Here is a 26278-nt window from a genome sequence, read left to right as displayed (position 1 = left end):
GTCCAGTGGTTAAGACTGCTCTCCCAATGCAGGGGGCACAGGTTCGATCCCTGGTCAGGGAACTAAGATCCCACATGGCACATGGCATGGCCTAAAAAGAAAAAAAAAAATCTCCCAATGAAAGCTATACTTAGAAATGAGATTTTTGAAAGTGTGTAAAATGTTGTGCTCAAAAAACTGATTAATAGTTTTCTTTCTCTGCTTCTTGTAATAAGAGGAATACCTTTCAATTATAAAATACTATATTTTGCCCAGCATGTTCACATAAATTATTTTATGTATCCCACAGGCCCCCTCAGGTAGAGGGCAGGCTTTAGCTTCTTATATGTAAGTTAGGTCTACTAAGATATCACTGGAATCACAGTTTATCAGTGACAGAACCTGGACCAGAATCTATATTTCTATATTTGGTCAATATTGAACCACAAATGTAAACCATAGCTGGCATGACCTATTTTTAATTCCCCAATTCTTACTTGAGAATTGTTTTTTGTTTTGTTTGGGTTTTTAATTTACCCTGATCTCCACTGATGCCATAGAAGCCAAGGGAAGAAGAGTTTTAGGAAGTGGGATGGGCTAAGAGAGATCAAGTAGAAAAGGACTAAAAAGAAACCAATACATGTAGCAGTTAGGACATCTTCAGTAGGATGGTTCGGGCATAAGCCAGATTTCAGTGAGTGGTCAAATGACTGAGAACTAAAGAAGTGAAATCAGAGAATATCAATCATTGTTTTTTAACCATGTGTTCAAGGCATACTTTAATCAACCAAAAACTATTCAACTCCAGGCAGTAAATCTGCACAGAGCCCATGCTCTGAACCACTTTCCTTTTCTCTTGAAGAAAAGAGAATAGGGAAAGGAAATTAGTAAATGAATTATAGGTATACTTTGGAAATTGATAGTTCATCCCTGAGTTCATTTTTTGGTGAAGGAATACAAAGTTATCTGCTAAGAACAAGAGATTTGGAAATAGGTTATAGAATTTTAAGAATGCAATAAATATTTAGAATCTTTTGAATGATAAAAGAAGTTAATTAGATACTTTCTGATGTGTGTGGGGTTTTCCTCACCTTTCCTTTCACTATAGATAAGCAAACTATTTTGATAACTGCATGTTCTGCTTATGGCTCAGAGGAACAGATCTTGAAGTGTGTAGAGCTACTACTTTCAAGAAATGCTGATCCAAATGTTGCTTGTAGGTAAGAACCTTACCATTTGTTCAAAAATGATGAAGATACTTTTCTTTGATTATCAGCCTTTTGTTTGATTATGTTAAACACTTGACAGCATGATTTTTTAAACATCATGAGCAGTGTGTGTTTACTTGGCCATATAGCTGATGAATGAAAATAAGTCATAAGGTCATGGTTCCAATTGTATAAGAATATCAAAGGAAGGGCATGTCATTAAAGTAGTCTTTCAATTTTTAATATTCAGAGGAATGTCCTAAGAAGTTGAATGAGAGGGAAAGTACGACAATAAACGGCATCATTTTCCTTTGAATTACACACCCAAAAGAATATGATAATTGAGCTATAATAGTAAAGCCTCTTAGTATTCTCTCTATAAAACACAGACCCACTAAACAATTTACACAGATACTATGAATTCCAAAATACTATATCAAAATGCTTCCATTTTCCCAAGACTTTTCCAGTTAACTGTAATATATATGTAATAGTGCCTAGATGCATAGAAGATAAGCAGTGAACGTATCTTGCATCTGTTAAAATGTCAATAATAAAAAAAAAAGGAATCAGATTGTTTCAAATTTCTATCACTGACTTCCTTCTTGTCTGGCTCCAACTTTCTATTAAAGCTCTTTCTGTTTTATTTAATCTTCAAAATGAAGCAAGAGGGAAGTAGCCTATCCAATAGAAAATGTCTAGTGTGAACAGAATTATAATGCCTGATATATAGAAGTAACTAGGCTTTACTCTAGAAGTAGTTTTCTAATTTAGCTTAGTTTCTGTGACCTGTATAGCAGCTATGGAAGGTACTGTACAGCTGTAGATAATTCCCAGATCTTTTCTGAGGCAGAGATTTTGATTTAGTAGAGTGGTTCAAGCAAGGTCTATTTGGTCTTCCAGTGGATTTTTGGCAAAGCCTGGAGACTTTTTTTTTTTGTGGCTGCATTGGGTCTTCATTGCTGCACGCGGGCTTTCTGTAGTTGTGGCAAATGGGGGCTACTCTTCATGGGGGGGGGCGCAGGCTTCTCATTGCGGTGGCTTCTCTTGTTGCAAAGCATGGGCTCTACACACACGGGCTTCAGCAGTTGCAGCACGCAGGCTCAATAGTTCCAGCACACGGGCTCTAGAGCACAGGCTCAGTAGCTGTGGCACACGGGCTTAGCTGCTCTGTGGCATCTTCCCGGCCCAGGGCTCGAACCGTGTCCCCTGCATTGCCAGGTGGATTCTTAACCACTGTGCCACCAGGGAAGTCCCTGGAGACATTTTTGATTGTCACATCTGGGAGACACTACTGGCATCTTATGGATAGAGGCCAGGGATGCTACTAAACATCCTACAATGTGTAGGACAGCCCCTCAAAACAAAGAATTGCCCATCCCAAAATGTCAGAAGTGCCAAGGTTGAAAAATCTAGTGTGAGAAAAGTCAAAGCTTATGGAGTGGATAATCAGTATTTAACAAATAAATATTTTAAAAGAACTGGGAAAGAAACTACCTGCGACTTCTTAGCAAATCAATTCAGAGGAACTTTTATTCTGTCATTTACAGTATAATCCCTAGTTAGGTATACCTCTTGAATCTGATTGTACCTTGAAATTAGGAACTCCAGGATACCTTACTGAAGTAAACTTCAACAGGTGCTGTAATTTTTTTTAATTGTTGAATTTTATTTTATTTATTTTTTCATACAGCAGGTTCTTACTTGTCATCAATTTTATACACATCAGTATATACATGTCAATCCCAATGGCCCAATTCAGCACACCACCATGCGCACCCCCCCATGGCTTTCCCCCCTTGGTGTCCATACATTTGTTCTCTATGTCTGTGTCTCAACTTCTGCCCTGCAAACTGGTTCATCTGTACCATTTTTCTAGGTTCCACATACAGCGTTAATATACGATATTTGTTTTTCTCTTTCTGACTTACTTCACTCTGTATGACAGTCTCTAGATCCATCCACGTCTCAACAAATGACTCAATTTCGTTCCTTTTTATAGCTGAGTAATATCCCATTGTATATATGTACCACATCTTCTTTATCCATTCGTGTGTCGATGGGCATTTAGGTTGCTTCCATGACCTGGCTGTTGTAAATAGTGCTGCAGTGAACATTGGGGTGCATGTATCTTTTTGAATTATGGTTTTCTCTGGGTATATGCCCAGGAGTGGGATTGCTGGGTCATATGGTAATTCTATTTTTCATTTTTTAAGGAACCTGCATACTGTTCTCCATAGTGGCTGAATCAATTTACATTCCCACCACAGTACAAGAGGGTTCCCTTTTCTGGAGAAACAGACCCTCTCCAGCATTTGTTGTTTGCAGATTTTCTGATGATGCCCATTCTAACTGGTGCAAGGTAATACCCCATTGTAGTTTTGATTTGCATTTCTCTAATAATTAGTGATGTTGAGCAGCTTTTCATGTGCTTCTTGGCCATCTGTATGTCTTCTTTGGAGAAATGTCTATCTAGGTCTTCTGCCCATTTTTGGATTGGGTTTTTTGTTTCTATAATGTTGAGCAGCATGAGCTGTTTATATATTTTGGAGATTAATCCTTTGTCCGTTGATTCATTTGCAACTATTTTATACCATTCTGAGGGTTGTCTTTTCATCTTATTTATGGTTTCCTTTGCTGGGCAAAAGCTTTGAAGTTTCATTAGGTCCCATTTGTTTATTTTTGTTTTTATTTCCATTACTCTAGGAGGTGGATCAAAAAAGATCTTGCTGTGATTTATGCCAAAGAGTGTTCTTCCTATGTTTTCCTCTAAGAGTTTTATAGTGTCCGGTCTTACATTTAGGTCTCGATTCCATTTTGAGTTTATTTTTGTGTATGGTGTTAGGGAGTGTTCTAATTTCATTCTTTTACATGTAGCTGTCTAGTTTTCCCAGCACCACTTATTGAAGAGACTGTCTTTTCTCCATTGTATATTCTTGCCTCCTTTGTCATAGATTAGTTGACCATAGGTGCGTGTGTTTCTCTCTGGGCTTTCTATCTTGTTCCATTGATCTATGCTTCTGTTTTTGTGCCAGTACCATATTGTCTTGATTACTGTAGCTTTGTAGTATAGTCTGAAGTGAGGGAGTCTGATTCCTCCACCTCTGTTTTTTTCCCTCAAGACTGCTTTGGCTATTTGGGGTCTTTTGTATCTCCATACAAATTTTAAGATTTTTTGTTCTAGTTCTGTAAAAAAAATGCCATTGGTAATTTGATAGGGATTGCATTGAATCTGTAGATTGCTTTGGGTAGTATAGTCATTTTCACCATATTTTTTCTTCCAATCCAAGAACATGGTATATCTCTCCATCTGTTTGTATCATCTTTAATTTCTTTCATCAGTGTCTTATAGTTTTCTGCATACAGGTCTTTTGTCTCCCTAGGTAGGTTTATTCCTAGGTATTTTATTCTTTTTGTTGCAGTGGTAAATGGGAGTGTTTCCTTAATTTCTCTTTTAGATTTTTCATCATTAGTGTATAGGAATGCAAGAGATTTCTGTGCATTTATTTTGTATCCTGCAACTTTACCAAATTGAATGATTAGCTCTAGTGCTTTTCTGATGGCTTCTTTAGCATTCTCTATGTATAGTATCATGTCATCGGCAAACAGTGACAGTTTTACCTCTTCTTTTCCTATTTGTATTCCTTTTATTTCTTTTCTTCTCTGACTGCTGTGGCTAGGACTTCCAAAACTTGCAAACAGTGACAGTTTTACCACTTCTTTTCCTATTTGCATTCCTTTTATTTCTTTTCTTCTCTGACTGCTGTGGCTAGGACTTCCAAAACTATGTTGAATAACAGTGGTGAGAGTGGATATCCTTGTCTTGTTCCTGATCTTAGAGGAAATGCTTTCAGTTTTTCACCATTGAGAATGATGTTTGCTGTGGGTTTGTTGTATATGGCCTTTATTATTTTGAGGTAGGTTCCCTCTATGCCCACTTTCTGGAGAGTTTTTATCATAAATGGGTGTTGAATTTTGTCAAAAGCTTTTTCTGCATCTACTGAGATGATCATATGGTTTTTATTCTTCAGTTTGTTAATATGGTGTATCACATTGATTAATTTGCGTATAGTGAAGAATCCTTGCATCCCTGGGATAAATCCCACTGGATCATGGTGTATAATCCTTTTACTGTATTGTTGGATTCTGTTTGCTAGTATTTTTTTGAGGATTTTTACATCTATATTCATCAGTGATATTGGTCTGTAATTTCCTTTTTTTGTAGTATGTGTCGACCTATTTTAGATGTGCAGCAGTATGAAATTGTCTCAATCTAATCTTGGATGTTTAATTTTATGAATGGAGGCACTTTACTAGGTCTAGAATATTTTTTTTAAAGCCTCTTAACTGAACTTAACTGGTGATTTTATGGAATGTCAGCAAAATGACTTTTATTGTTAAAAGTCATTTTAACTTTTTAACATTTTAACAGGGATAGCATGCTGGCAGTGTAAAGAAAAATATCTCAGCACACAGGAGAGTGCAGTGAGATTTGGGGGAATTTTATAGGTAATTCATTATCAGTGGCAAAAACTGAAACCTATTAGAAGATGGGAGTTTTAATCTCATGTACAAAATGCCAGAAAATATAAGGGATATGTGAGGGAACTCCTGTTCAGTTAAAACATGTTTAGATGAATTTACTTTCAAGCTGTTGACATAGCCTGTTTTGTTGAACAGTTCTTCTGCTGCCAGAAATTACCTCTCAAGAAAAAGAGGGGGGAAGAGTCAGCCATAAAACATACATGGATAGTTTTTGTGAAAGCTTGACGGTCATATGCTTGCCAGTTGCCAAGGAAGTTGACCTGTAACTACTTTTTTTTTTTAACTAAAATGAGATCAGTAGTCTTGTTTCATGAAGTTAAAGTAACAGAAGAGTCTTTAGAGATCAGCCTCTAATCTAGAAGACAGAAGTCTCATTTTTGATATATAATGTAGCATGGAAGCCCTTCTGTATTCTATGGATATAACATAAAAGACGTCTTAGTTTGCATAGAATATGGAAAAAAGAAAAGGAGGGTTTTACCAGTATTAGAAGCAGGAAAATAATTCTAGACCTTATAATGGAAGTGAATCACCTAAATGTACCACTTGGTTCTGTTTGCACTACAAGTGAATAGAAGAATAAAAGTTAAGAAGAAACTGTTGAATTCCCTATACTTAATTAACTAGAGGTCTTGCTGAATGGTACTGAGGAAATTCTACAGTAAAGTTTTTTATTGTATGTGATTTACATACAGTGAAATATTCAGATTTTCAGTATACAGTTGGATCAGTTTTGACAAACTGTGTAACTCACACCTCAACATGGAACATTTCTGTTATCCCAGAAAGTTCCTTCATGCCCCTCCCCAGTCCCAGTAAGTGGAACTTACTTATTCTTTTTTATTTTTTTGCTGCGTTGGGTCTTAGTTGCGGCAGGTGGGCTTTTCTTTGAGGCATGCGGGCTCTTTGTTGCAGAGCGAGCTTCCCTCTACTTGTGGCGTGCGGGTTTTCTCTCTCTACTTGTGGCACTCAGGCTCCAGGGTGCATGGGCTCTGTAGTTTGCTGCATGTGGGCTCTTGCTGAGGTGCCTGAGCTCAGCAGTTGTGGCATGCGGGCTTAGTTGCCCGACCAGTGATTAAATCCGTGTCCCCTGCATTGGAAGGCGGATTCTTTACCACTGGACCACCAGGGAAGTCCTTGGAACTTATATCTATCACTATAAATTATTTTTTGCTATTCTAAAATGTTACATAAATATAATTATACAGAATATTTTCACTCAGGATAACGTTTTAAAGATTCATCCATGTTGTGTGTATCAAAAATTTGTTCCTGGGCTTCCCTGGTGGCGCAGTGGTTGAGAGTCCGCCTGCCGATGCAGGGGACACGGGTTCGTGCTCCGGTCCGGGAAGATCCCACATGCCGCAGAGCGGCTAGGCCCATAAGCCATGGCCGCTGAGCCTGCGCGTCCGGAGCCTGTGCTCTGCAACGGGAGAGGCCACAACAGTGAGAGGCCCACATACCGCAAAAAAAAAAAAAAAAAATTTGTTCCTTTTTGAACCCTCTTGCACTATTGGTGGTAATGTAAATTGATACAGCCACTACGGAGAACGGTATGGAGGTTCCTTAAAAAACTAAAAATAGAACTACCATATGACCCAGCAATCCCACTACTGGGCATATACCATGCGAAAACCATAATTCAAAAAGAAACATGTACCACAATGTTCATTGAAGCACTATTTACAACAGCCAGGACATGGAAGCAACCTAAGTGTCCATTGACAGATGAATGGATAAAGAAGATGTGACACATATATACAATGGAATATTAGCCATAAAAAGAAATGAAATTGAGTTATTTGTAGTGAGGTGGATGGACCTAGAGTCTGTCATACAGAGTGAAGTAAGGAAGAGAAAAACAAATACCGTATGCTAACACATATATATGGAATCTAAAAAATAAAAAAGCTTCTGATGAACCTAGGGTTAGGACAGGAATAAAGACACAGATGTAGAGAATGGACTTGAGGACACCGGGAGGGGGAAGGGTAAGCTGGGATGAAGTGAGAGAGTAGCATTAACATATATATGCTACGAAATGTAAAATCGATAGCTAGTGGGAAGCAGCTGGGAGATCGGGGAGATCAGCTGGGTGCTTTGTGACCACCTAGAGGGGTGGGATAAGGAGGGTGGGAGGGAGATGTAAGAGGGAGGGGATATGGGGATATATGTATACATATATCTGATCCACTTTGTTATTGTAACATTCCTTTTTATTGCTGAGTTTCCATTGTATGGAAATTCTGTACTAATTTAAAGAGATGTGATGAAGTCTTTATGGCCTGACAAAAATAGCTGACTCAATCAGGCAGAAAATTTATTGGCTTGGAAATTGAAAGAAAAGACAGAATAGTATATTCAAAAGACTTGAAATTGTTAAAATACTTAAGTAGGCAGAATTGAAAGCATATTATGGCTTGCTCTGTGCTAAGGCAGCATGAGTGAATACAACATAGTGCATGATTCTGTATCCCTAGCAGCTCCTGGTATTAGGTCCAAGCACCTGTAGCCAGTCCCTTAGCTTGTCTTTCCACAGTGTTTTTTGATCTCACCCCTTTCTTCAACTCTCCCCAGATTCCTGTGTCTTTTCCTCTAAAGTTTAAACTATTAAGTCCTACCTATTGCTCCCCCTTTTTTTTAATTTTTAAAATTGTGGTAAAATATTTATAACATGAAATTTGCCATTTTATCCATTTTTAATTGTACAGTTTAGTGTATTTTTTGACTAAACGTTTGCCCCAGGTATTTGAAGCTTTGCAGTCTTTTTGAGCGATGCCTGCTTTTCTAGATTGAGCTGTGAGTTAAACTAAATAGACGAGCATCTTGTCAGTTCTTCAGATAGCTGTGACTGTCTGCTTCTTTGTTTTACCTGCTGAATGCTTATTGGTGTTCGTTGTTTGATTTGGTTCAGCAAGCCATATGTGTATGTGTGCTGAACGTCAATACCACTAATTGCTCTTATATCATTTTCAGGGTTTCTTTTACTTCCTTAGCCATTCTAGTTCATTGTTATGGTGAACGTTTAATAATATTCATATTTATTAGATAAAGGTTATTTAAAATAACAACTCTCATCTGCTTTGAAGTTTTATGTTGTTCCCACATTTTGTACGCAAAGTAGACTTTCAAATCTGCTAGTACATTTGATTCCTAGGTGTCCATGTATTTTGGCAAATTTTTCTTAGTTTCTTCTAACATTTCTCTGTTTCATCTTGGAAATGGCTAATGAACAAAACACCATTTTAATGTGGTAGGTATTATTAAGGTATCTCCATCTGCCACTTCAAGCATTATTATGACAAGCTTCTAAATGTGGGGTTGGGGCCTCAGTTCTGCAGAAGTCTCATCCATTATCTCTTTAAATATTACCTCTGCCCTGTTCTTTTCTCTCTTTCTGGTTCTCTGATTGTATATCTGTTAGACCTCACTGTATCCTCAGTGTCTGTCTTCTTTATTCTCCATCTTTTTGTTTCACTGTGCCACATTCTGGGTAATAGCTTCTAATCTGCCTTTTAGGTCATTGAATCTCATTTCACTTGCTTCTAATTTATTGTTAAACTCATCAATTGAGTTCATAATTTCAGTTATTTTTTTATTTCTAGAAATTCTGTTTGATTCTTTTTAAAATTGGCAGTGTTATAAAGAAGTTATAAAGTATTATTAAGTGTTATAAAGAAGTTTATAGCTTCTTGTTCCCTGAAAATATTTTCAGGCTCTAAATAAAACTTCTTTAATATGGTAAACATATAGTCTAGATGTAACAGTTACAGTATTTGGGATCTTTGTGGGTTTGTCTCTGTTAGCAGTAGTTTCTTATGCTTCTCACTCATGACTAGGTGCTAGTCATTAGATTTTAAAACTTACTTGTTGGAATAATATGAGGCCTCGGATGATCCATCAGAGAGGATTTTGTATATTTCTTAAAGGTGCCTAGGGCACTATCAGTCCAGGACTCATGTAATCTAAGTTCACGCGGTTGAAGTTCCCTGGACCGTTTCGGTGATGTAAATTAAACCTAAAGAGCTGGTTTATTTGTTTCGTCCTTACCCTAAAGATACTTAGAATCCCAGATTAATGTGTCTTTTGAGTATGGTTTAGTAAACTCTCTACTTTGTATAGGCCCAGTGCTTTGAATTTTGTTCATCTTGAAGTTTGAAGCCACCAAAGCCACAGCTCAGTTTCTCACTGTGTTCTTATGCACTGCCAGATGTCCTCAAGGCAAAAGCAACTGTTTATTTACCTCTTTGGGTTTTTGCCACTTCAATTAGTAGTTCTTTGATATCTTTTTCAGTCTCTAAGAAATTAAAAAAGAAATTTTATCTAGCTATTTTAAAAGCCTTCACAATTTTGATCCAAATTTAGCTTGCCATTACTGGAAGTAGAAATCAGCATCTTCTAAATTTTTTAATTGTTTTATTTATATGTCTTCTGTTATCTCTTTAACTCTTTGTATTCCTTGCAGACTTTTAAAAATCTTGTTGAAAACAGCATTGATTTATTATTTAATGATCAGTTAAGTGTGAGTACATATAGGTCTACCTTGTTCTTTTATTAGTTTTTCTTAATTTTAAAAATTCTTTTTATTTTCCTTCTTATAGGACTAATGGGAAAAAAACTGACAACTTAAAAACCATTTTTAAATTAACACAAATCACGTTTTATGTTTCTCTTGGATCTTACCACTGACAATACTTAGTGTACTGTGTCTAGCAAATACAACAATTTAATACTTATTTATTTATTTTAGCTTTAGAATTTGTTTCTGGGGTTAGGTTTTTTATTTTGTTTTTTAATGAAACATTTATTCAATGTTTCCTGTGTACCAGGCACTGTGTTAATTGCTCTTAAATATGTTATCTAATATAATCCTTACTGCTCAGTGGTAGATGGTATGTTATTTTTACAGAACAGAAAGTTGGCAATCAAGTGTTTAAGCCTTTGAATGTACCAAAGGTTTGGTAAGGGAATTTACAAGTTTGATGTGAACAGGATCCACCATTGGGAATGTATTTATATTCCCTGTCTTGTCTAGGTTGAGGATTTTTCAAGACAACCAGTTTAAACAGCATGTCTTTTCTAATTGTTGCAAAACACGTCTTAAATTTGCCTTGTATCTTTGGGTTTTTTCCTCTCTTTCCCTAAATAATTGTTGGTACTTGAATGTTCTTACTTGAAAAGTCCACAGATTGCAAAGGGAAGTATGTGAACAGAAAAATATTATCACCTTAATTCAGCATAATTGTATTTAGCTCTGAAAACAAGGTGGCCTGTGACTAAACTGATTGGAACTTGGCAGCTGTGCCATAGTATGGATTTTATCATTCTTAATTTTTTTATATTGATAATGCAGTAACAGATGATATTGTAAATTATTAAAGTCTAAAAGGTCTATATTAGACTATTGGATACATGATAAAATTTGAAACCCTCTTCAATCTAGCCTTAAATTTGCGGTTGATATTTTTATTGTTTGAGTAATAATAAGCCTTTAAAAAGTATATATAATTAACATTTCTGTTTTGAGGACTTGTGTGTTTTTCCCCCAGTTTGCTAAAACATTTTCTTATATTAAAAAAATATATATTTTCTTTACATTTAGTAGGCAATTTTTCTGGCAGGGGAGTTTGTTATATTCACATCGCTTAGTCATGAGATAAGGGTTTTGTAAAATGATGTGGCATTTTATTTTTAATAGATGTTTTATTACCATTGATAAGACAGCACACATTAACTAATGTCCAAGGTTTTGACGTAATCATTGTGTGATTGTTAACTTGTTCAGTGTTACTGCCTATACAGAAAATACTCTGGGAAAAATGTTGCTTTCTTTATCACAATATAAATTTAGTTGTAAATGTCACTGGAACAGTTTGGTAGATTGAGGTGTAATTTTCAATTAAAATATTAACTTGTGTTCTAGTTGTAAGTAATGATATGACATATCTTTGCTCTGAAAACATAGGCCGAGGTCACAAGAATATTTTCAGAAAAAATTTTTTTAAATAGCTTATTTAGAAAATATTACTAGGGCTTCCCTGGTGGCGCAGTGGTTGAGAGTCCGCCTGCCGATGCAGGGGACGCGGGTTCGTGCCCCGGTCTGGGAAGATCCCACATGCCGCGGAGCGGCTGGGCCCGTGAGCCATGGCCGCTGGGTCTGTGCGTCCGGAGCCTGTGCTCCGCAACGGGAGAGGCCACAACAGTGGGAGGCCCACATACCGCAAAAAAAAAAAAAAAAAAAAAAAAAAAAAAAAAAAAAAGAAAATATTACTAGAAATTGTTATTTTGTGGTTTTCTTTTTTTTTTTTTATAAATTGCCTGTCCATATCCTATACTCATCTTTTCATTTACCTGTCTTTTCTTTATCTGCATATAGGAGCTGATCTTATCTTTGTCATCAGTTTCCCATGTATGCAAAAGGTGACAAATATCTTAGTGTTACCTTGCATATACAGGGCATAGGATTAATATTGCTATTCATATATGTGGAAATCTGCTTAGTCCTTTTGAAAGCACAGAATGGAGAGCATAGAGGTGAGAAAAGCTAGCTAATGAAAGCACTTGACACTCATCTCTCAAAACACATACACAGAGACCAAGACTGGAAAAAAACAGGGACAAAGTCCTTTCAAATTCTGACTTGACTTTGTCTTACTCGTGTCTGGCACGAATGGTATATTGTGTGCTGGCTACTAAAGCTTCCACCTGGAAGAGACCCATGCCATTTCTTCTATTTAAGTATGGTCACATGGTCATATCTAACTTCAAGGGAGTAAGGAAGTGTTCACAGAAGGAGAATCAGCAATATTGGATGATTTATATTCCCTAGACAAGACAGGGAATATAAATACATTCCCAATGGTGGATCCTGTTCACATCAAACTTGTAAATTCCCTTACCAAACCTTTGGTACATTCAAAGGCTTAAACACTTGATTGCCAACTTTCTGTTCTGTAAAAATAACATACCATCTACCACTGATACAAGGCCCTCATGATTTACCACGTCACCCTAAATGTATTTTCTTCATGGCCATAATAATTGTATTTCCTTTCTACTGTATGCTTAAAGCAATAGTTAATTTTGAATTTTGGACATAAACTTATACCAAGAAAAACTGATATTTATCTCAGACTTTGCCATTCATTTTTATGTATAATTTGTTCTTACTTTGTAATATCTCTTAAAGTTATTGCAGTTTTGATATTTATCATCCCACCTTAGGGGCAACTTTAATAGCCTCCTAACTGATATTTCTAACTGCACTATTTCTGTGCTTTAGTCAGTCCTATATGCTGTTACCTGTAGAACACACTTCCTTTTGTCTATTAGGTGAAATCCAAAACTCTCCATAGTTTGATCCACCTATTTCTGCTACTCCCTAATATCTAACTTTTATTTTATTTATACAATTTCAGCAATGTTCCTCAGATACATAATCATTCCTGCCTCTTTGTTTTTGCTTTTGTTATTCTTCAATTTGGAATGTCCTCTCCTCCCCTTATTGTGCATTCACATTATGCCTTCGAGGGCCAGATTAATAGTCTGTTAAGCTTCCCTATGTTATTACAACCCACAAGAGTGCTTTTTGTTCATAAGCTATGATTTTGGGTGGGTGATTATCTTGTTTAGCACATTTTTATACATGTCGTGTGTTTTTCTCTTTGTTCTCTCATTGTTTAATATATGAAAGTCTTGATTTTACTGTAAGCCACTTGATTACCATGGCACCATATGTATTTTTCAGCTCCTTCACAATTCTTTCATGTGGTATTTGTCAAGTTTTTTTGTTTGTTTTTGGTTTTTTTAGTATTAGGGGTTTTTTTGAATTTTTGAATTTTATTTTATTTTTTTATACAGCAGGTTCTTATTAGTCATAAGCTTTATACACATCAGTGTATACATGTCAATCCCAATCGCCCAATTCATCATGTCAAGTTTTTTATTGAATTTAATATATTTGATATAGAATGATCATTTATCTATTTATAAAACTTAACTGAAACATATCATTTGTGAAATAATTAATATATTAATCCATTTATACCACAGAAAGTATGAAGCATGACTTAGAGCCTGAAAATCTGGGTCCAAATACTACCTCGATGACTTATCAAAGCTAATATTACTATTAAGTCTTTTTAAAATCTTTGAGGCTCAGTTTCTTCTCTCATTGAGAGATATGATATCTGGCTAACTAGCAGGATGACTATGAGAATTAAAACAAGATAATGAATATGAAAGTACTTAACATGCTGCCATTTGATAGTTCTGGTGCTTACCAAATGTTACATTTACTTAAATTGGGAATGTTTCCTGTGCTGTGTTATGAGCACCATAATTTCTAAAATGTTTCTGATTGCTTTATAAAACTAAATAAGTATAGGTACATTTTTCTTTAAACATTTGTTATCATTTTAATAAAATACACATAAATGCATGAGTATATTAATTCCTATCTGTTATGACTGAACATTAAAATGATTATGTATTTCAATAGGAAAAAAATCTAGATTATTATTGTGGTGGGTCAGGAATAAATGAGAGTTGGGGATGTGGAAAGAATGGATATAAACTACCTTTCTTGTAGCTTAGCAAGAAAGAGAGAAGAGATATAGGATGCTGTCTAAATGGGAATGTCAAGTACATTACTGACTTTAACAGTTAGTCTTTTAACTCTGTTCTGCTAAAAGAATGAATTTTTTAGGGCTTCCCTGGTGGCGCAGTGGTTGAGAGTCCGCCTGCCGACGCAGGGGACACAGGTTCGCGCCCCGGTCCGGGAGGATCCCACATGCCGCGGAGCAGCTGGGCCCGTGAGCCATGGCCGCTGAGCTTGCGTGTCCGGAGCCTGTGCTCCGCAACGGGAGAGGCCACAACAGTGAGAGGCCCGCGTACCGCAAAAAAAACCAAAAAAACAAACAAACAAAAAAAAAGAATGAATTTTTTAAAGTTAATCTGGAGTTTGCCTAACACTTCTCAAAAAGATTACCCAGGTAGTGAATATAATTATTTCAAATGCTTTGTGATTAGAAATTATAATCCATCCTCTTCAGAAGTCTCTCTTTGAACTTTGGAATTGATTATGTTTAGATCACCAGATACATTTTCACAAAAAAATTAATTTGAAATAAAACCCAACCATATTTCATGTTTTATGATACATATTGTTTCACATATTAGCATCTCTTGAGATTAGTATGCTTCCTAAAATTGATGATACCTTAGATCCAATGAAATATAGTAATTTGTTACTTACATATTTTAGTAGTTTTATCTTAGTTTGTACTTTCTGTATTCAGGAATGTCCAGTGATATTAGAAGTCCTGGGAAAAGTGAATAGTGAAAAAATAACATTAAAAATTTTCTCTCATGATTTCATAGCTTTCAAAAATTAAAATTTTTTTCTTACTTAAATATACTCTGTTTCAGCATTTTCCCACCAGAATAAGTTACTTTCTATATATTAATGGTCTGTGCTAAAGAATTTTAAGAGAAGGATGATTCCTGATGCAAGTGAAGCATCAGATATAAAGAATTAATATATTTTTTCATTATACTACCTTGTATACAAATATAGATGATGTTTTCATTAATAGGAAGCATAGTGCTACAATTATATTTCCTTTTGGACAACTTTCCCACATTCCAGTGTTATAGCAATAACTTCATGAATATATAGAAGTGAATCCATTCATGCTGGGAAAGCTTAATATCTCCTCTTAATATGTCTCTGTGGAATTGTGCAATTATAAGGACCTTTATTTAGTCAAAAATTTACTGGATCTTGGAACACTTTTCCTGAAGATCCCAGCAGGCTGAAGACTTGGAGAGGGAGAGCTTGAGGTGGATCGAGTGCGATGTTAGAGGGAAGCAATTAGCTCCTGTGTTGTTGCCTCTTAGGAGTCCAACCCCTCTGGGAAAATCTGCCCCAGGCCACCTCCAGAGATCTTTAGGATAGCAGAGGAGTAAGATGTGGGGATCACCTTGCTTCTCACAAATACTATCAGAAATACATCTACATGTGGAACAACTCCTACAGAACACCTACTGAATGCTGGCAGAAGACCTCAGAATTCCCAAAAGTGTGGCTGACAGGGTCTTGGTATGCTGGCCGGGTGTCAGGCCTGTGCCTCTGAGGTGGGAGAGCTGAGTTCAGGATATTGGTCCACCAGAGACCTCCTGGCTCCACGTAATATCAAATGGCGAAAGCTCTCCCAGAGATCTCCATCTTAAAGCTGAGACCCAGCTCCACTCAACGACCAGCAAGCTACAGTGCTGGAAACCCTATGCGAAACAACTAGCAAGACAGGAACACGACCCCACCCATTAGCAGAGAGGCTATCTAAAATCATAATAAGGTCACAGACACCCCAAAACACACCACCGGACGTGGTCCTGCCCACCACAAAGACAAGATCCAGCTTCATCTACCAGAACACAGACACTAGTCCCCTCCACCAGGAAGCCTACACAACCCACTGAACCAACCTTAGCCACTGGGGGCAGACACCAAAAACAATGGGAACTATGAACCTGCAGTCTGCAAACAGGAGACCCCAAACACAGTAAGTTAAGCAAAGTGAGAAGACAGAGGAACACACAGCAGATGAAGGAGCAAGGTAAAAACCCACCAGACCAAACAAATCTAGGAAGTAGGAAGTCTACCTGAAAAAGAATTCAGAGTAATGATAGTAAACATGATCCAAAATCTTGGAAATAGAATGGAAAAAATACAAGAAATGTTTAACAAGGACCTAGAAGAACTAAAGAGCAAACAAACAATGATGGACAACACAATAAATGAAATTAAAAATTCTCTAGAAGGAATCAGTAGCAGAATAACTGAGGCAAAAGAACGGATAAGTGACCTGGAAGATAAAATAGTAGAAATAACTACCACAGACCAAAATAAAGAAAAAAGAATGAAAAGAATTAAGGACAATCTCAGAGACCTCTGGGACAACATTAAATGCACCGACATTCGAATTATAGGGGTCCCAGAAGCAGAAGAGAAAAAGAAAGGGACTGAGAAAATATTTGAAGAGATTATAGTTGAAAACTTCCCTAATATGGGAAAGGAAATAGTCCGTCAGGTCCAGGAAGTGCAGAGAGTCCCATACAGGATAAATCCAAGGAGAAAAACACCAAGACACATTTTTTTAAAATTTTTATTTATTTTTGGCTGCATTGGGTCTTCGTTGATGCTTGCGGGCTTTCCCTAGTTGTGGTGAGTGGGGGCTACTCCTTGTTGCAGTGCGCGGGTTTCTCACTGCAGTGGCTTCTCTTGTTCCAGAGCACAGGCTCTAGGTGCGCGGGCTTCAGTAGCTGTGGCAGGCGGGCTGAGTAGTTGTGGCTCGTGGGCTCTAGAGCACAGGCTCAGTAGTTGTGGCGCATGGGCTTAGTTGCTCCGTGGCATGTGGGATCTTCCCGGACCAGGGATGGAACTCATGTCCCCTGCATTGGCAGGCAGATTCTTATCCACTGTGCCACCAGGGAAGTCCCACTACTATTTTTAATTTTAACCATTTTATTAGGTGTGTGGTGATATCTTATTGTGGTCTTAATTTTCATTTCTCTTTAATTTTTGCTAACATGGTTAGTGATGTTGAACAACTTTTCATGTGCTTATTTGCCATATATCCTCTTTGGTGAAGTATCTTTTCCTGTCTTTGGTGAAGTTTCTTGCCCAGTCTCTATTTGGATTGTTTGTTAGTTGACTAATAAATTATGAGAGTTCTTTGTATATTCTAGATACAAGGCCTGTCTTTTCATACTCTTCTCAGAGTCTTTGGTGGAGCAGAAGTTTTTAATTTTGCTAAGGTCTCTCTCCTCTGTATTTAACTTATATGTTTAACCTGGCCTGCTCTATCGCACTTTTTCCCTTGGTGCAAAAACTGCATCACAATGCATCGGACTCTAGAACTACATCTACCTTGAAGCATGTTTCTTTTCCTCTTGTTATATCAGCTAATGATGCCACAGTCTAGCACAAAACAGACACCTGAGCGCCATCCTTGACTCCTCTAATCCTCTACTTTCTCCTCTAACCACCCAACCAAATCCTGTCTATTCTTACTAAACATTTCTCAAGTTCACTCTGTATCATATTTTTATTCTTAGTGCTCTTGTCTTGATTCAGATCCTTATTATTTCTTGTCAGGATCATTGCACTGAGCTCCTCATAATACTCCTGGCTTCCAGTTTTGCCTAACATAAAGCAAGAGAATTCTTGCTTCCATATTGCTAAAGAATGATCTATCCAAAATGCAGCCCAATCATGTTATTCCCCTGCTCAAAAAAATCCTTAAACATCCTTAAATAGCTTACCTTCATCTCCAGAGAAGTTAAAATTTTTTAACATGATGTACACGCCTTATCTCTCACTGCTCTCTCACACCCAGACATTAGCTCCAACCAATCTAATTTATTGCAGTTTCTTTTTTTTTAACATCTTTATTGGACTATAATTGCTTTACAATAATGTGTTAGTTTCTGCTTTATAACAAAGTGAATCAGCTATACATACACATATATCCCCACATCTCCTCCCTCTTGCATCTCTGTCCCACCCTCCCTATCACACCCCTCTAGGTGATCACAAAGCACTGAGCTGATCTCCCTGTGCTATCTGTTTTACATTTGGTAGTATATATAAGTCCATGCCACTCTCTCACTTCGTCCCAGCTTACCCTTCCCCCTCCCCATGTCCTCAAGTACATTTTCTACGTCTGCGTCTTTATTCCTGTCCTGCTCCAGGTTCTTCCGAACCTTTTTCTTTTTTTTTTTTGATTCCATATATATGCATTCCATTTATCCATTCATCTGTTGATGGACACTAAGGTTGCTTCCGATCCTGGCTATTGTAAATAGAGCTGCAGTGAACATTGTGGTACATGACTCTTTTTGAATTATGGTTTCCTCAGGTTATATGCCCAGTAGTGGGAGCGCTGGGTCGTGTGGCAGTGCTATTTTTAGGACACATATTAATCAAACTATCAAAATTTAAATACAAAGAAAAAATATTAAAAGCAACAAGGGAAAAACAACAAATAACATACAAGGGAATCCCCAGAAGGTTAACAGCTGATCTTTCAGCAGAAACTCTGCAAGCCAGAAGGGAGTGGCAGGACATATTTAAAGTAATGAAAGAGAAAAACCTACAACCAAGATTATCTTACCCAGCAAGGAGCTCATTCATTTTCGACAAAAAAATTAAAACCTTTACAGACAAGCAAAAGTTAAGAGAATTCAGCACCACCAAACCAGCTTTACAACAAATGCTAAAGGAACTTCTCTAGGCAGGAAACACAAGAGAAGGAAAAGACCTACAATAACAAACCCAAAACAATTAAGAAAATGGTAAGAGGAACATACATATCAATAATTACCTTAAATGTAAATGGATTAAATGCTCCCCAAAAAAGACACAGACTGGCTGAATGGACATAAAAACACAAGCCATATATATGCTGTCTACAAGAGACCCACTTCAGACCTAGGGACACATACAGACTGAAAGTGAGGGGATGGAAAAAGATATTCCATGCAAATGGAAATCAAAAGAAAGCTGGAGAAGCAATTCTCATATCAGAAAAAATAGACTTTAAAATAAACACTATTACAAGAGACAGAGAAGCACACTACATAATGATCAAGGGATCAATCCAAGAAGAAGATATAACAATTGTAAATATTTATGCACCCAACATAGGAGCACCTCAATACATAATGCAAATGCTAACAGCCATAAAAGGGGAAATCGACAGTAACACAATCATAGTAGGGGACTTTAACACCCAACTTTCACCAATGGACAGATCATCCAAAATGAAAATAAGGAAACATAAGCTTTAAATGATACATTAAACAAGATGGACTTAATTGATATTTACAGGACATGCCATCCAAAAACAACAGAATACACTTTCTTCTCAAGTGCTCATGGAACATTCTCCAGGATAGATCATACCTTACATCACAAATCAAGCCTTGGTAATTTTAAGAAAACTGAAATCGTATCAAGCATCTTTTCCGACCACAACCCTATGAGACTAGATATCAATTACAGGAAAAAATCTGTAAAATATACAAACACGAGGAGGCTAAACAATACACTACTTAATAACGAAGAGATCACTGAAGAAATAAAAGAGGAAATCAAAAAATACCTAGAAACAAATGACAATGGAAACACGATGACCCCAAACCTACGGGATGGAGCAAAAGCAGTTCTAAGAGGGAAGTTTATAGCAGTACGATCCTACCTCAAGAAACAAGAAACATCTCAAATAAACAGCCTAACCTTACACCTAAAGTAATTAGAGAAAGAAGAACAAAAAATCCCCAAAGTTAGCAGAAGGAAAGAAATCATAAAGATCAGATCAGAAATAAAGGAAAAAGAAATGAAGGAAACAATAGTAAATATCAATAAAACTAGAAGATGGCTCTTTGAGAAGATAAACAAAATTGATAAACCTTTAACCAGACTCACCAAGAGAAAAAGGGAGAAGATTCAAATCAATAGAATTAGAAATGAAAAAGGAGAAGTAACAACTGACACTGCAGAAATACAAAGAATCATGAGAGATTCCTATAAGCAACTCTATGCCAATAAAGTAGACAACCTGGAAGAAATGGACAAATTCTTAGAAATGCACAAACTTCTGAGACTGAATAGGGAAGAAATGGAAAATATAAATAGACCAATCACAAGCACTGAAATTGAAACTATGATTAAAAATCTTCCAACAAACAAAATTCCAGGACCAGATGGCTTCACAGGCAAATTCAAACATTTAGAGAACAGCTAACACCTATCCTTCTCAAACTGTTACAAAATATAGCAGAGGGAGGAACACTCCCAAACTCATTCTATGAGGCCACCATCACCCTGACAGCAAAACCAGACAAAGATGTCACAAAGAAAGAAGACTACAGGCCTATGTCACTGATGAACATAGATGCAAAACTCCTCAACAAAATACTAGCAAACAGAATCCAACAATACATTAAAAGGATCATACACCATGGTCAAGTGGGGTTTATCCCAGGAATGCAAGGATTCTTCAATATACACAAATTAATCAATGTGATACACCATATTAACAAATCAAAGGAGAAAAACCATATGATCATCTCAATAGATGCATAAAAAGCCTTCGACAAAATTCAACACCCATTTATGATAAAAATCCTCCAGAAAGTAGGCACAGAGGGAAATTTCCTCAACATAATAAAGGCCATATATGACAAACCCACAGTCAACATTGTTCTCAGTGGTGAAAAACTGACACCATTTCCACTAAGATCAGGAACAAGACAAGGTTGTCCACTCTCACCACTATTATTCAACATAGTTTTGGAAGTTTTAGCTACAGCAATCAGAGAAGAAAAAGAAATAAAAGGAGTCCAAATCGGAAAAGAAATAAAACTGTCCCTGTTTGCAGATGACATGATATTATACATAGAGGATCCTAAAGATGCTACCAGAAAACTACTAGAGCTAATCAATGAATTTGGTAAAGTAGCAGGATACAAAATTAATGCACAGAAATCTCTTGCATTCCTGTACCTTAATGATGAAAAATCTGAAAGAGAAATTAAGGAAACACTCCCATTTATCACTTCACCAAATAGAATAAAATACCTAGGAATAACCCTACCTAAGGAGACAAAAGACCTGTATGCAGAAAACTATAAGACACTGATGAAAGAAATTAAAGATGATACAAACAGATGAAGAGATATACCATGTTCTTGGATTGGAAGAATCAGTATTGTGAAAATGACTATACTAACCAAAGCAATCTACAGATTCTGTGCAATCCCTATCAAACTACAAATGGCATTTTTCACAGAAGTAGAACAAAAAATTTCACAATTTGTATGGAAACACAAAAGACCCCGAATAGCGAAAGCAATCTTGAGAAAGAAAAATGGAGCTGGAGGAATCAGGCTCCCTGACTTCAGGCTATACTACAAAGCTACAGTAATCAAGACAATATGGTACTGGCACAAAAACAGAAATATAGATCAATGGAACAAGGTAGAAAGCCCAGAGATAAACCCACACACATGGTCACGTTATTTTTGATAAAGGAGGCAAAAATATACAATGGAGAAAAGACAGCCTCTTCAATAAGTGGTGCTGGGAAAACTGGACAGCTACATGTAGAAGAATGAAATTAGAACACTCCCTAACACCATACACATATGCTCCTCTGTATGTCTAGTAATTCTTCTTTATTATAATATACTCTGTCTAATATTAGTCTGGTTATATCAGCTTTCTTTTAGTTAGTGTTTATATATCTTTTTCCATCTTTTTGCTTTCAACCTTTCTATGTATTTTTACGTAAAGTAAGCAACATATAGTTCTTTTTTGATCCAGATTGATTAATAATAGTTTCCTTTTAACTGGAATATTTAGTCCATTTGCATTTAGGGTACATACTGATATATCTGTTCCATTTAATTAGTGCTCTTTTCCAATACTGTTTTTAGATTAATCTTTTTATTATTCAGTTTCCTATCTTGCTACTCATTTTTCTATTCTTTGAATGGCTACTCTAGAGATTATAACATGTATTGTCTGCTTCCTAGAGTCTATTATAAATTAGTACTTTTTCCAATTCCTGGACAGTGGCAAGAATCTTAGAATATTTTAACTCCATTTGCCCATGCCACCCCTGCCTTTGTGCTATTGTTGTCATATATTTCTAACCTATATGTATCTTAAACCTGACAATACATTATTATCATCATTTTATTGTCATCAATTATGTTGTTATTATTATCTACTTTTATTTAGTTTTACTCCCATATTCATCCTTTCAGGTGCTCTTAATTTCATCCTATATTTTCATGTTTCAATCAGGAGTCATTTTTCTTCTGAAAACCTTTCTTTAGTGTATTTTCTGGTGACCAAGTCTTCTTGTTTGAAACCTTTTTATTTCACTTTAATTTTGAAAGTGACTTTCATTGATCATAGATTTCTAGGTTAGGAGTTAACTTCCTTTTGGTATGTTAAATCTATTATGGTTATCTCCTGGCCTCCATTGTTTCTATTGAAAAGCCAGCGGTTAGTCTTATTGATCTTTTGAAGGTGTTGATTTTATCCGGTGACAGTTTTTTGAGATTTTCTGTTTGTCTCTTGTTTTGGGCAACTTTGCTATGATAACCCTAGGTTTGGTTTTCTTTAAATATGTTCAGCTTGGGGTTCATAGAACTTGAATCTGTTGTTTGATATATTTCATCATATTTCTAGTATTTCTTCACATACTGCTTTTGCCTCATCCTCTGTCTTCTCTTTTGCTGGGATTTAGGCCATTACACCCATATCACATATGTCAACATTCTTTTCTTTATTTTCCATCCTTTTTTCTCTCCATTTATTACAGTAGTTCCCTGAGTATTTTCTCGTGGCCTAGCTTCCAGGTGACTAATCCTCTTCTGCTACAGCTAATCTGCTATTAAACCTATCTATTACCTTCTTAATTTCAGTAATCCAAATTTTCAGTCCAGAATTTCTGCTTGCCTCTGTTTTTTCCTTAAAATTCAGGTCTCTAATTAAATTTTCACTTGCTTTCTATTTTCTGGAGCATATTAATCACACTTATTTTTAAAGTGTGTTTCTGATAACATCTATAGGTCTGCTTTTATTATTTCTTTCTCTTTTCTTTTGGTCACTTGGTTCTGTCTCCTAAAATGCCTAGTAATTTTTGATTGAATAATAGATATTATGTATGAACATTTGTATAGGTCTGTTTGCTTCCTGAAATACTTAATTTTCTTCTGACTGGCAGTTAGAACCTTGATCTAATCAGGGATTACAGTGTTTCAGGTCTGGGTGTTGGGTTTAGTCTGTTTCCCTTATAGCCCTTCAGTGGTCGCAACTGAAACTTGGGTGTTTACTTGAGCCACTCTCCCTTTGAGGGTCATGAATGCCAAATTTTGTCTCCTCAGTTTTATAGGAATGCTAAAAGCCCCTCTTAGCTTTTCAGCCTTTTAGCAGCTAATTTGTAGTCTTCCTTACTCCCTCCCTGTGCATATTTTGTGTATTTTAGGAATATGCAAATGCCTTGAAGGGAAAAGCCCAGCAGAAGATCCCTTCTCTGCAGGGCTGCTTTTCTGCTATTCCCTTTTTTCCAGACTATTAGTCCTTGAAGTTCTTGGTTGGTAGCTCTTAACTTCAATTTTTGTGTCTCTAGCAAAAAAAAAAAAAAAGACCTAGAGATACTGCTTTCTACTTATGCCATCCAGGAACTGGCAAACGTCTCAAGGGAAAACGTGTCAGAGAATGTGGGACTCAATTCAACAGATGCTTCTTTTCTCCCCAGGATCTTGACTTCTCATGTTTTAGCTGCCTTGGTCTACTACAATGCCTTCAAACATATTTTGCATTTTATCAGCTTTTATAGCCTTTGCTAGTGGAAGGGTTGATCTAATAAAACTACTGTAATAAGTAGAAATGGATGTTCAATTCACAGCCTTTTATCATTTTCAAAATCTCCTTTATCAGTTATTTCATTAATCTCCTAGCTAAAAGCTAATTGTTTAAAGCACACTAAAAACAGTAGATAATACTGACCTGTACAGTAAAAATATGACAAGAAGGCACACTAGCCATCTTCCCCTTGGTACAGAGAAGTAATAAATATATCACTTAAAAGGTACATTTATTTTTTCTCTGTCAGACTGAGTTTTGGTTCTATCAATACTTTTCCTTGTATGCCCTCTAGTGGAGGTTTTATTGAAATGAAATAACTAGAAAGTGAGATAAATAAAAGGCTCTGTATCATCTAGAGAAAAAAACTTGTACATAAACTTTATTCTTGTTAACCAACTCTTGATCGTTAACAATTTTGAGAAGGTTTGGTAGATGAATTAAAAAGCCGACAATATCATTAGTAAATTCAACTGGGTGTTGTTAACAATATATGCTAAGTACTAGGAGACACAAGATAAAAGACCCAGTACCTGCCACTATTATATTGGATAGTATGGTAGAAGAGATTATAATACTATAGGCATTTAACAAAATTGTAAGATTAGAGATAGTAGAGCGTGTCTCTAGGAATATAAATTAGAATTTAACTGAGATGAAGATGACAAGTGAAAGCTTCCCAGAGGTTTATCTTTTGAACTGAGGTTTGAAGAATGAATCGGATTTAGCCAACTGAAGATGGCAGTAAAGAATATTCAGTGTAGAGGATGGTGCATGTGTAGGCCGAGAAGGATGAGAAAGCACATTTCATTCAGCCAGTTATAAGTTATGTAAGCAGATCATATGATATTAGAGTAGAAAATGAATCAGAATTCAGCACCTACTAGGGGCTTCCTAGTGTGTGGAAACTTTTCCTCCTTCACAGTTCCTTTCCAGAGGTTCAGGTCCCATCACTATTCTTTTGTCTCTTTTTTCTTTTGTCCTACCCAGGTATGTGGGGAGTTTCTTGCCTTTTGGGAAGTCTGAGGTCTTCTGCCAGCATTCAGTAGGTGTTCTGTAGAGTTGTTCTACATGTAGATGTATTTTTGATGTATTTGTGGGGAGGAAGGTGATCTCCACATCTTACTCCTCCGCCGTCTTGAAGGTCCCCTCCCCCCTTTATTTTTAAATGGGATTTTGTGCTATATGCTGTATTGCAATTGGCTTATTTAACTGGACAGTGTTTCATGGACAGTATATCTGCCAGTATGTATAGATATAGTTCTCTGTTTATAATGGCTGCATAATATTCCACTCTGTGGATATGGTATCATTAATTAACCTAACATTTTATTGAAGAACGTTTGGATTGTTTTCAGTTTTTTAATATTACAACAAATGCTACAGTGAACATCTCTGGCAACTTGGGTAGGTTTTCTATAGAATACATTCGTAAAGTGGAGTTTCTGACTCATATATGTATATTTAGAATTGTGATAGATGCTGCCAAATTGTTTTCTGAAAAAGTGGAATCACTTTAGATTACCTCCCACAGTATTTGAAAGAACCCACACAGTGATATCACCAGATATTTGGTATTCTGAATTTTCTAATCTAATTTGTAAATAATACTTCATTTTAGTTTGCATGCTCTTCAATAATACTTAATTGATTAGTCTTGCACATTTTTGTTAGTGGCTTATATATATTTCTATTAATTGCGTTTGACCTTTTTTGACCAGTTTTCTATTTGGTGGTCTACATGTGTCTTACTGATTTATAAGACCTTTTTGTGTATTGGATCTCTTAGATTTTTATTGTTACATGTGTTGAAGATGCTATTTCTAGTTTGTATTTTTTAATTTATGCTGTTTTTGGTTGTTGTTTTTCTTAATTTTTATGTTGTGATTTTTATCTGTCTTTTGAGAAAAATTGTCATAAAGCCAACTTCCAAAAGAAGTCCTGGACTTAGAGAGTTTAAAGGTCATTTCTTTTAAACTTCCAAGGAATAGATTACACTAATACAATTTGAGGAGTTCCAGAGTATAAAAGAAGGGAGAGAGAGAAGCCTTTCAGTTCTTTTTTATAAAGCAAACGTAATTCTAATTTTAAAATTGAGTAA

General features: G+C 36.2%; 1 protein-coding gene across 2 annotated transcripts in view; it reads left to right on the top strand.

Moving 5' to 3' along the window:
* ASZ1 (ankyrin repeat, SAM and basic leucine zipper domain containing 1) overlaps positions 1-26278 on the top strand; it is a gene marked incomplete at both ends in the record, with an annotated part of 70353 nt that overhangs the window by 5499 nt on the left and 38576 nt on the right. For both annotated transcript variants that reach the window (XM_079711519.1, XM_079711520.1), the window contains one exon: positions 1088-1199. In XM_079711519.1, the coding sequence (XP_079567645.1) occupies positions 1088-1199 (112 nt within the window). The remainder of the gene's footprint in view (positions 1-1087; positions 1200-26278) is intronic.

This window comes from Hyperoodon ampullatus (genome assembly GCF_949752795.1).
Source record: "Hyperoodon ampullatus genome assembly, chromosome: 9".
Lineage (NCBI taxonomy): Eukaryota > Metazoa > Chordata > Mammalia > Artiodactyla > Ziphiidae > Hyperoodon > Hyperoodon ampullatus.
The sequence above is the reverse complement of the archived record's forward strand: the minus strand, read 5'-3'. Positions and strand labels throughout refer to the sequence as shown.